The following is a 12,818-nucleotide window of genomic DNA, read 5'->3' as shown; positions in this document are numbered from 1 at the left end:
CCCTGGTGACCCAGCCAAATCCTGCCCTAAACGAAAATTGACTCAGAAAAAGTTACTTGTGAGTGTTTGGTGGGCTAGTGCCGGTGTCGTTCACTACAGCTTTCTAAAATCTGGTCAAACGATTACGGCAGATATCTATTGTCAGCAACTGCAAACCATGAATGAAGAACTAGCTGCTAAACAACCGATATTGATAAATCGCTTTAGGCCACTGCTGCTTCTCCACAATGCAAGACCACACACTGCACAACAAACAACCACTAAGATGAGCTACAATTGGAATGTCTGTGACATCCACCGTACTCCGACCGACATTGCTCCAACAGATTACCATTTTTTCCGGAATTTGCAGACATATTTTACAAAAAAAAAGGCTTTATATTCCTTCCGTACAAAACGCCAATTTCATATGTAAGGAATTAATTATTAATTCTGTTTTAAAATATTCGACTTTGAATTCTAATTTCGGAGACACTAAATCATCATCCTCTCCTGTCCTTATCCCAAATTTACTCGGGGTCGGCTTAGCATGTCTTTTTCTTCCATACTTCTCTGTCGGACGTCATCTCACAAGTAACATTATTTCTAATCATATCGTCTTTCACACAATCAACGACAAGAAACGATGGATATGTGCATACTCTATCCACATTCATGGATGTGGAGAGAGCATGCTCAAGACCTTTCTCACAACATGGTCCTCATTCGTACGCATAACATACCCATACCATGAAAAACACTAAATATAAGAAAAATATATAAACTTCAAAATTCCTTTATATCTTCACTCCCATGCACTACTCTGGATATATATATATATATATATATAATTATATATAGTATTATTATTATTACACCGTATTGTAACTGTGCAACATTGGATCTTTTAATTGTATTAAATAAACAAAGCGAGTAATCTTTCCATTCAAACTTATCATTGAAAGTCAGGCCCCATAGCCAAGCCGTTTTTGTAAACTGGTACGTAACAAATACAATTTAGTCCCAATCTTGTCAAAATCGTTTTCTAAACGCATTACGTCGGCAATGGCAATAGGGTACCGATTCAATCGCGCCGGTTTCTGAACGTGCGTTGAATGTCAAACGCGCGCTTTGAGCAAAACGTAATGTATTGTATACTCTGTGCTTGAATTATTTTTTAAATATTTTATTAGTATGCCGAAAAAAGGTGGGCGTACACTCTGGTTCACTTCACTTGAATGGCGCAATATTATTACGCTAAATAACCAATTTCAAGAAGTATACACTTGATCTTTAAAGCAAAAATTGGATTTTGGATAACAAACAAATTGAGAAAAGGCTTATCCTCTCCATATATAAAATATAGCATACATAACTATACAATAATTATAGAACGTAGTACACTAATGTATATAAAATATAAATATATGTATATAGTATGAAGCAGTGAAGTCGAAACGTAGCTTTTCTAGAACACGTCAATAAATATTCAATTTTTTTTAAACAGCTAACATTTATGCTAAGTCTTTATTCATAAAGAACAAAATTTTGACTTCCGATGATAGAATAAAGGCCGCATGGGATGTTATTGGAAGTGTTTGTGTAAAACCTACAAAGGAAATGATACCAACCAAATCGATCAAAGGTAGTAGATAGAACACAAATTCTGAATTAGAAGTTAAAAATTTATTTTGAATATTTTTTGATAACAGACCTAATAAAATAACATTATCTACATGAGATGCAGCTACATTATTAAATAATAATGTTTCTAAACGAATTATTGATTTTTCATTTGAAACAGTTTTTTTTATGATATCAGTAGGCGGTCGAGCAAATGGGCCACCTGATGGTAAGTGGTCACCACCGCCCATAGACAATGGCGTTGTAAGAAATATTAACCATTCCTTATATCACCAATGCGCATAGTTAAACTGGCTCACTCACCCTTCAAACCGGAATACAACAATGAATACTGCTTGGCAGTAGAATATCTGATGAGTGGGTATTCCGTCTGGGTAGGTACTAACCTACCCAGACGGACTTGCACAAAGCCCTACCACCAAGTAAAAGTCTCTGCAATACATATCATAAAAGTATTTAAAACCAATATTATTAAAACTAACGACATATGAGGCGTTTCGGTAAAATTTATTAAAAATATACGATATTCCTCCGTATATAGCGGTAAATTTTCTTCAGGATTAATTTCCTAACTTGTTAAAATGTAGTAAAGTTTTATCACTTTTTAAGTCTGGAAACAGAAGCAATCCTAGTTATTAGATACCTATTTCAGTAAAATATCTTTAAGTAAAATATTTTAAATCAACTTCTCGTCCATTTCGATACAAATTCTATTTTTCATAGTGAGGAATTCGCTTTTCCAAGAGGCCGCTCGACAACTGATGCGGCAATAGCAGTTCTCAAATATATTTACAATGCTTGGGAAAAATCACAGAATGCTATTGGAGTATTCTGTGATTTATCTAAAGCATTTGATTGTGTAGAATACGAGATGCTTCTTTATAAGCTCAAATACTACGGTGTTAAAGCTCTTGATCACATTGCTTCATACTTAAGTCAAAGAGTCCAGCAAGTTTTCATTAATGGAATAAAGTCTTCTGGATCTGCGTTAAAAATGGTTGTTCCACAAGGATCAATTTTTGGTCCCTTTCTATTTCCAATATATATAAATGATCTGAGTTTTAAGGTCGACAGGAAAAAACTACTGACTATGACGATGTGAACGGCGCATTATCACAGACACATGATTGGTTTACAGTAAATAATTTAGTTTTGAAAGCTCAAAAAACAAAATGTGTAGTTTTTACCCCACCCAATGATAGAAAGCAAAATTATAATATATAATTAAACGGTGGCCGTCTTGATGTAGCAGATACTACTGTGCAGCAAAATTTTGTAATGTCTTGTTTATACTTTCATAAATAAAATATAATTAAAAATAAATTCAAATTCTTAAAGAACGCATTTAAAATGACATATTTGCAAGAATAAACAGTTCTTCTTGTTATAATAGTGACAGTTTTTAAGCTAACTTCCCTAGCTATGCAATTGGCTAAGGGCCGTGCTGATTTATACAAACCTTTTTGAAAAAGAAGGAAATCAACAGTACTAAAAATATATAAATGAATATCTAAAGAGTGTCTTAATTGCTGCGAATGATAGTGACTTTTTATAAGTAACGGGATGATAGAAGCAAAACTCCAAGATTGTTATATTTGTGTGATTTACATTATATTTAAAAATATACGACCGTCGATGTCCAGAGACGCGTTTCGATTAAGTCAAATAAAATACTGCATTTCGTATATACAGGTTTATTGGTAATTCGTTAGGAGGTGATAGGGGATGATTATTTGCGATAATTTTAACCCCTATATGCATAATGCAAAAGAGAACCATTTTTGAGTTATCACGTTTTTTAGATTTTTTCAAAATGAGTCAAAAATGCAACTTCAAAAACTTATTTAAAAAAAGTATCATTTAAAATCTATATTTTTCTTCTGATTTATAAAAACGAATAAACACTGGTTATTTGTCAATATTAAAACAATAATTATCGGTTCAAATTTAAAAATGCGAGACGGAAAAAGATATTATTTCAATATTTTTTTGTTTTTTTTTTTCACAAAAATGGCTTAAAAACAAAAAAAATCGTTATGACACTTGTATTGCAGATTATTTTAAAAACATAACCGTTATATCAGCTCTCCAAAAATGTATAACAACTAGGAACATATTTCAAAACAATTGAAATAAAATGATCACAAAGGACGCTGGTGGAAATTCGTATTAATAAGTATAATCTATTCCAATTGAAGAGAATAAAGATAAATAAACTTTTTTTTTGATAATTAGACTTTAGATATACGTATTCTTCCATGCTATCTGCTGATAATTCTGCTATATCGTGCATCAAAAACAGTTATTGATTTGTATAGATTTATTTATAATACAACACTTTTCCACCTAACTACTTAATTTTTTTACTTCCAAAGTTCCTATAACAGAACCCTTAATAAATATCATAGATTATTGAAGCCCTCGACCACCACAGGAGGAATAGGCTTAACTTGAAAAATATATTTATATAATTGTATATGTTTATTTTCTTTGAGACTATTTAATCAATTAATTGACTTTTAATTATTGTTTTAGACTAATAAAAATAATACAAATCATAAAAAAAATCAGATTAGTTTTTATTCGAGAAAATTACATTAAAAATTACAAAATATAAATATTAGTTACAGTGGAAATATAATTACAAAAGACTTAACCTAATGGCACTAATAATTAAAATACGATACAAAAAAAAAAATACATTAAAGAACATAATTTTAACGAGAAGTATATTTGAAGAGTTAATTTTAAAAGTTATATCGCGTAGATTTCCGAAGTTCATTTTATTTTTATTCCAGATGGAATTATAAATCAATAATAATAATTTAACGAAAAAGTCTGATCATACTAATAAAATACTTCAGGAGATTCAATACAAATCAATTTTAATCAAGTCCATTAGTATAACGTTATATATAAATTTATCGAACTGTTTATAATGTGGAGATTATACTAAAACTCAGCCTTATCACTTAACTAAGACTTAACAACTAAAAAGTTAACATTCTACCAATTTTAATGGAATTTGTATATAAACAAATGTTAATGACTACTTTTAAACGATGAGTATAGGGAATGTTTGTGATTAGCTGACCGATGTTTTGTCTTTATTTCTCAAATGTAAAATCAATGAGGATAGATAGAGAAAAAAACAAACGTTAAGCAGCGTTTATAAGCCCGATAGTGATTAAGGCTTTCTCAAATCTCTCTTTCCGACATCATTGATTTAACATTTGAAAGAAGAAGACGGCTTTATGTGCATATTCACCGTCTAAAAAAATATTTATATGTGTGTTGTAACAAGGTCACATAACATATTGAACAGCACTTAAAACAGGACTAGGCTTGGGATACATTATATCTTCTGACAAGTTGCCTCACGATGTTTGATTTATAAGCATAGTGTGAGTTGTACTGTAAGTCAGCGCGGTTCAAATGCACCTAACAAGCTGTGTGACTGTACACACTTCATACCTTCCCCTTTAAGGTGCTTTTTGCTCAGCAGCGATTCATTTACAGGCTGAACACGTAACTGTTTTATGAAAAAAATGAGGGTATTTTGATTTTTATGCAAATTCCATTAAAATAAGTAGGTATTAATTAAAATTTTAACATGTAATGGACGGACAATCGAGTAATTAATTTGAGCATATATTTATCACTTTTGAATAAATCTGAGCAATTAATTTATATTCGATATAAGTTCGAATGGAAGTCAGTTTGCCATTCGATTCGATTCGGAATGTATCTTATAGCAAATAGTTTGTCCCTTTTTTATTATTTTGTCCGACGTTTCAACAGTTATACATACCGTAAACAAAACCTGTCTGGGAGAACCTTTATATTATTTTAAGTATAGTTTGTTTACAGCATTAGAGTAGAAACAAAACGACGTAAGGAGGTAGACGAAGAAGATTCGTGTTATCAATTATGAAGCGTACGCGCCAAGTTGTGACCGCGTATACAACTCTGTCGCATATATAACTCTGTCGCGACGTCGGCAAAAATAATAACAAATAAGTCACTTTAACGATCAAATTGAAATTTAATAAGTTTATTCTCATTGTTATAGTCATCTCACACACACTAAGACACATTGTAAGCACAAGCATCACACATACTAATGCACGTCAGTAATTTAAAGTGGTAGGGCGTGTCTTCGTGTGAAGAGGTCAGTATATATTAATCAATTTCAAATACTTCTGTAAACGTTGTGCTCAATAAAAGTATAATCTACCATTTTGTAAGTTGTTTGTATAATCTGTGTTAATAAAAAATATAATACTATTTCTCAACAAAACTCATACTAAATATATAATGAATCCGAATATATTGCAAACAATCTTTAAACTGAACTTATATGTCTTGTCTTATTGCGCGATCTAACTTTGCCGGTCAGAAGTTAGTCATAAGTGGCTCCGCAGTAACAAAGCTTTTACTCGGTGATAGGGCTCTGTACAAGCCCGTCCGGGTACACGGGTCACACCGACAAGAGACCACAACCACACGACTTTATGTAGTTAACATTTAAATTTCGACTGCCATTTTTTTACTGTCTTAAGCTAAAACTTTGAAAGCCACTTCACAAACCAAATGTTTCTTTTTTTTTAATTCCAACAGCTAAGTTTAGTTTAAAGACCGCATAGAACATATTCTGGTCTATTGTATCGTTAAATGCATTATATTTTGTAAATTCCTTTTAAAGTACATTGAATACTATCTTACTCTTTAATTAATTTTTCATATATTCGTTTGAAACTATTCCCGTTTATTCGTACTACATACTTTCGTTTCTACTTTCAGGTCCAGAATACTGTACAGATTACTATTAACTTCAACTAGTGCTGCAAGAATATCGACTACAGATTTATCGAATTAACAATTTTGACAATTTATATTCATTGTTATTAGATATTCGAGCTATACTAATGACAACAATCGATAGACCGTTAAGTTCTGTAGTGCATCACTACTTTACATATAGTCTATTAATACAACATGATCGCCCCGTTAACCTTCTCTTCTAAGGCTGGAGCGATGGTATCCACGTCTCTTCCATCTGCAGCGGCTATTAGGATACATACATTATTTATAAATGCTGTTATTGTCGCCGCTACTATGAGCCTGAAATAAAAAAAAAAACAATCACAATTAACACAGATCGAAGATTTTCAAAGACATTCAGTATGTTTAGACCTACTGGTAAAATTTTGGTCATATATATCCTATATGTGCCTCTTTTCTGTTAAGCCCTATCTGAACATTCCTATTTTTTTGTTAAGAAGTTATGAGATATTTTTCCTGACTGTTTTTGATCATCGCAGCTTTTTATAAATGCCAATGCCAAATGCGTAAGAAATATTTGTGCCTTGTGTTGTCCAAATGTGTGCGCAAATATTGGCTTATTCTATATTTCCTCACTCTTATAATTTGATGGGACGGCATTTGGACTTGACCAAATTTCAGACACAGGATAGACTTCGGGGTTTTTGAATTACGTAACCGTAAAGACAATCACTTTGTAACATTGCAACATTCTCACAGTCCCTGTTGCAAATAGCCTAATGTCATAAACGAAAATTTTTTCTTCTGATTTTTTGCAAATATATATGAATTTCATTTGACTATTTTTTCCTATTTTTTTTTATTGATAAAACTAAAGATCGGCTATAGCCATGCAATCAAAAATAATTGACAAAAATACAAGGAACAAAAAGGTCCTGGTCAGTTTCTATAACCTATAATTCCTATAATCTAAGACCAATATAAAACCAATACTGTCGCCCTCGGCTTCGCTCGCATTGTAGGTTTTGGTCCAAAATATAGTATATAAAGTATCTAAAATCGTCAAATTCGGTTAAAGATAGACAGACAGACTGATAAAGTTACTTTCGCATTCATAATTTTGGTATACAAGTATATATTAAAAAATATTACCAAAAAGAAAGTCCTAAGTCGGCTGTCATATCCGAAGACCACGTGTTCGCTAGATCTTCATCCGACATGACATTATGCTGCAATCTCAGGAAGAACTCGGTCAACCAAACTGCAATTGCACCTAAGGTGAAAAGAACTGAAAAAAAAACGTAATTTTACATTATTAAAAGACCTATTGCATTGAGTATTTTTGAATCGAAATAATCCTTGCGTTTATTAGGACTTGTATGTGCCTTGGTAAGGATTTTCACGGGCAGCCTACCTGACGTTACACTTCAACACAAAAACCGGCTTTAACTTAGCCCGACTCATGCTCAGACAGACAATTGAAAAAGATATGTCAAAATCTTATTGTACTTTATTCGAGGCTCTTCAAACAATTTTTGAATCTCTTTTAAGATCAAACTTTTGAATCGTCATATTCCTTTTTTGGATATAAACAAATGAGCCACTTGGTAACCTCCACCCATAAACATTGGATTACAAATATTAAAATCTAATGCTCTCTTCTTACGTCCCTTCGAACTTAACCTGGCTGACGTATTCAGGAAACCAAAGTACATCCTAATTTTGACATTTGACACAATAGCTTCGCTTTTATTTAATAATCGAATTTCACATTTATAGTCATAATTCATTGAAAGATTGCAAAAAGATATTAAAAAAGGAGCTATATGATTTCATTATTAAGGCTCAAATTAAAATTGTCGTAAAACTCACCAATAGCACTATTACATAAAAGCAAAGGTCGTGGCGAGCATCGGCTCCTTGCGGCCGAACCCAATGCAGCCAACACACAGGCACCAGCAGAGGCAGCCAACGCTACCGCCAATTGAGCCGCGGTACCGCACCACGCCCAGCGTCGAGCTGGATGAGTACCCGCTTTTACTGAAACGATATAACAAACAATTAAATATAATTCAAATATTATATCCTCATGAGACATCGACCAATCGAAAGAGGTTTGCTTTTCGAGACATGGGAGGTTAAGTTGTGTCAACATAAACTCATAGGGTTATCTCGCAGCTGCTGCCATCCCTGATGTCGTCCCAACCAAACAAAGCTATGGCAGCAAATCTCAAGGGAAATCGGTCAAATAGACAAGTCATATTATAGTGTAAAAGTGTGTGTGCGAATAGAGGCGTACTCTATATTGCCTTACTCTCATTATCCGATATGGGACGGCAAATCCGACACGTCGAGAAAGAGTTCAGACGTAGGATCAATGTCAACACACGACGCTGGAATGTATAAACTTTCAACTACTAGATTTCAAGATGTTACGGAGAACTTTTTATCTCCCTTACCCGGGGTGTGAACTTAACTACTTACCTAACCTTACCTTGGCTACATTTTTAGTAGCTAGCCATTAAATCAGTCAGGCTGTATCTTTTAGATTAAAGGGTGAGTCCGCGGTGAGTTTTGACAAGTCAACTTAGATATTTTTTGTTGTATGAGACTGATTTATTTTTTTAAGTATATTAGTACTTATTTATAAGTATATAAATATATATATTTGTAACAGCATTGGTAAGGTTACCAACAGGTTGCGTATAAGCCACAGCTTCAGTGCTACTAAAGATAAAAAATAAAGTAAAATACTTACTGCTGAAATCATGATTCCTCCAGCCATAACCGAAATTCAATTCCTTGTGACCTTCAAACAGTCCAAAGCTGATTCTACCCTCGGATTCGATAGGATTAGACAATCTTCTAGCTCTCGCGTCCACCCAATGCGTGGTGCCCAAAGAAGCGACAATCAGCGCTATACACAGACACGATCCGAAGAACGTCGCAAAAATCATCGACCGTTTGAATAAATTTAGCTTCATTGTTCTGTGCTGTCGAACCACACGTTCTAATACAAGCGGTTATCGCTAGATGGCGTTATGTCACATTTCTTCAAGCGTAGTTTGTCTCATTTACTCGTTCTCGTATTTACGAGACGGCAATACGCATTGTTGCTTCTCATAACAGTGTTTTCTTTCCCATGGTGAAAAAGAAAATCTGAAACAATCAAAGAAAATTATTGGTACTGTTACGTGATTACCATTCAAAGTCAAGGCATTGTTTGATCAGTTTTATGATTAGCGTTGTCGATTATTATGGATTTTTATGTCAATATAATACCGTACCTATAAGCCTATTCCAGTCGAAGTAGGAATAAAGATAAACAAACGTTAGATTTAAGTATTTCATGCGATTTGCTAATAGCATAGCTATAATGTGCACTACTTACAGTTCTTGATTAATATATCTCTATTTATAATACAACCCTATTACACTTAACTATTTATTTCCACATTAATTTTACTTTCAAAATTCCGATACCAGTTTCGTTGAAGTTCAAAACTTATTTTTTCGCAAATCCATAGTGAATATCATAGATTAATCAAGCTCTTAACCAATGATATGGCGTCAATTTACTGTCAAATGTTGTTTATTTTGCTTTTCTCCTCTTATGGTTGGAATAGAGTTTAAAAGTATATTTTTACGAAAGAAACTGGATTTGTTTTAAATTTTAACGAGACATTTCAAATATTATAAATGCGAAAGTAAGCCTGTCGATCTGTTACTCTTTCACCGAATTTGATAACATTTTATATGAAGAAATCTTGAACCTCAAAGAATATGCCAGTTTTTTATTTTGAACACCTGACGAATAACACCCCAAAAAGAGGGCGAAGCCGAGGTTTACATTTAAAATGTATGCAAATTATAGTAGAAAAAGCAGAGAACTTCATGTGGTTAATATTTACATGTTTTAAACACTGGAACTTTTAAGCGTTACTATCGTGTAGCTTGGTAGTATTGCTTTTGGACAGGTACAGGGAGAAACAGCAACACTTAGCACTGATGTGTTCCAGTTTGAAATGTGATTGAGCCAGTGTAACTATAGGCACAAGGGACATAACTTCTCAATTTCCGAGGATGTAAGGAATGGTCCGTTACGGCGCCAATGTATATGCACGGTGATGATCACAGGTATGTGATCAAGGTATTCTTGATGGTAATCAAGGAGCAAATTTGCCCTAATAACACAAATAGAGTATTATAAAACTATAATGGATCAATGGGTATATAACTATTACGGTAACAATTAAAAAACTAAGACTTATATGAATTCTTCGTGCTTTCATCAATGGATAAATCACGTACTGTTTAACTTGATAATTTTATTTTATAATTTTTTTATTAAAACGATGATAAAAACAGCGACGGAGATGCCGCAACCCAAGATAACCAAATCGATGACGTGTTAAATTTTCAAATCGTTTCGTTATAAAATTATTATTAAATATAATTTAACTGAATTGAAAGTTTATCAATTTAATTTTCAAACGGTTCTCTAAATACAATACTTTAAATCCAATATAATATATAGATACTGACATATTCATAATTATTGCCGTCATGTAGTTCTACTAAAACAAGATATATGACATCATTCACTCAATAATTGGAAAAAAGTGTTACTTTTTAAAATTGTTGCGTAATACAATATTTTAAACATCTTTCAAACGGCTTCACACACACACGCGTACATATACAAATATATTCACATTTATTAACTACACACAAATGTAAATCTTTCTAAATGCATGTAGTTATAACATAAACATTAGGTATATACAATGGATACTATATTAAAGAGAAAGCAAAAGTGTTGTTTAAAGATTACCTCACAAATAAACAAACTTGAAAAACAAAAAAAAAAACAACGTGAAACAACTGTAAATACAAAATGATACTGAGTTTAACGATATTTTAATTATTTTAATTACACAAGACTTCGTGCAAAAATAAATTTATATTATTAAGACAATGATACTGTAGTTTTGTTTGGATTTATTTTTTCATGATTTAGGTAGGGGGACGGACATGTGAGACACTTGATGGTAAAATAGCCAATACAGACATTGGGTATGATAAATATTAACCATTCCTTACATCGCCCATACGCCACCAACTCTCTTCAAACTAAGTATTACTGTTCGGCGGTATAATATCTGATGAATGGGTGGGACCTTCGGACTTGCACAAAACCCCACCACCAATGCTATACTAAAATAAAAAATAAAATACGAAACAGAATATTTATTTTCAATTGTTATAGATGACACAGCATCATGATAAAACCCAAAAGGGCGATAAAGTAACGTGGGTACTACGTTGTCGTTCTCGTTAAGATATATACTTAAATATTAATATAAGTAATTTTTGAATACTAGAACTTTCTATTTTAAATTAATTCCTTTTTTTATGGTATTGTTTGGCGGTCGAGCATATGGTCCACCTGATGGTAGGAAGTCACCACCGCCCATAGACAATGGCACTGTAAGAAATATTAACAATTCCTTACATCGCCAATGCGCCACCAACCTTGGCCACTAAGATGTTATGGCCCTTGTGCATGTAGTTACACTGGCTCACTCACGCTTCAAACCGGAACACAACATTACCGAGTACTGTTGTTTGGCGGTAGACTATCTGATGAGTGGGTGGAACCTACCCAAACAGTTTCGCACAAAGCCCTACCACCGATTAAATTTCCTATTAATTCCTAATAGTTTTGTCATGTCATCATTCCAGTACTATAAATCTGATCACCCGCAAGTAAAGATACAGAATGGCGTAATCAGATTCGAATTAGTAAGTTCCTACAATTTCTGCTCAAAATCCAAAAATAAAACTTGAATTAACTATCTTCTTCCTTTCCCTGCCTTTGTACCAAACTATTTGGAATCGACGAGCATGTACTTTACTTCCATTCTACTCCATTATTCGTTATCCGATCGTTCATATCCATCTCTATCAGATCCCTTTTCATGCTCAAACTCAAATTCCTTTATTCAATATAGAAGTATTACACTTTCTTATTGATGGTCAAATTAAACACTACCACCGGTTCGGAAAAGGAAACACCCTGACCTGAGAAAGAAACTCAGCGGGTGTTTTATTTTAATACTAAAACTGCATGTCTTCTTTGGTCGTCCTCCTCTCCTCCATCTCTCTACGCGCATGCTCATAACTCTTTCAGTTTAAATGTTTTAACTCAAACGGTTCCCTTACCAATATTACTTTGTAGCATTCTTAATTATTTTGGTCCAGGTGGCCCAGTGGTTAGAACGCGTGCATCTTAACCGATGATTACGGGTTCAAACCCAGGCAAGCACCACTGAATTTCATGCGCTTAATTTGTTTTTATAATTCATCTCGTGCTCGGCGGTGAAGGAAAATATCGTGAGGAAACCTGC

At 33.2% G+C, this 12,818-nt stretch overlaps 1 protein-coding gene across 1 annotated transcript in view; it reads right to left on the bottom strand.

The window, feature by feature from the left end:
- Positions 1-6,248: 6,248 nt before the first annotated feature.
- The window catches only part of LOC125073124, a 29,933-nt gene continuing 23,363 nt past the window's right edge, over positions 6,249-12,818 (bottom strand). Inside the window, exons 2-5 of the mRNA XM_047683829.1 lie at positions 9,167-9,567; positions 8,281-8,448; positions 7,561-7,696; positions 6,249-6,747 (exon numbers count right to left, since the gene is read on the bottom strand). Of these exons, the coding sequence (XP_047539785.1) occupies positions 6,612-6,747; positions 7,561-7,696; positions 8,281-8,448; positions 9,167-9,392 (666 nt within the window). The 5' untranslated portion in view covers positions 9,393-9,567 and the 3' untranslated portion in view covers positions 6,249-6,611. The remainder of the gene's footprint in view (positions 6,748-7,560; positions 7,697-8,280; positions 8,449-9,166; positions 9,568-12,818) is intronic.

This window comes from Vanessa atalanta, chromosome 23 (assembly GCF_905147765.1).
Source record: "Vanessa atalanta chromosome 23, ilVanAtal1.2, whole genome shotgun sequence".
In the NCBI taxonomy this organism is placed as follows: domain Eukaryota; kingdom Metazoa; phylum Arthropoda; class Insecta; order Lepidoptera; family Nymphalidae; genus Vanessa; species Vanessa atalanta.
Note: the sequence above shows the minus strand (reverse complement) of the source record. Positions and strands in the feature narration are given on the sequence as shown.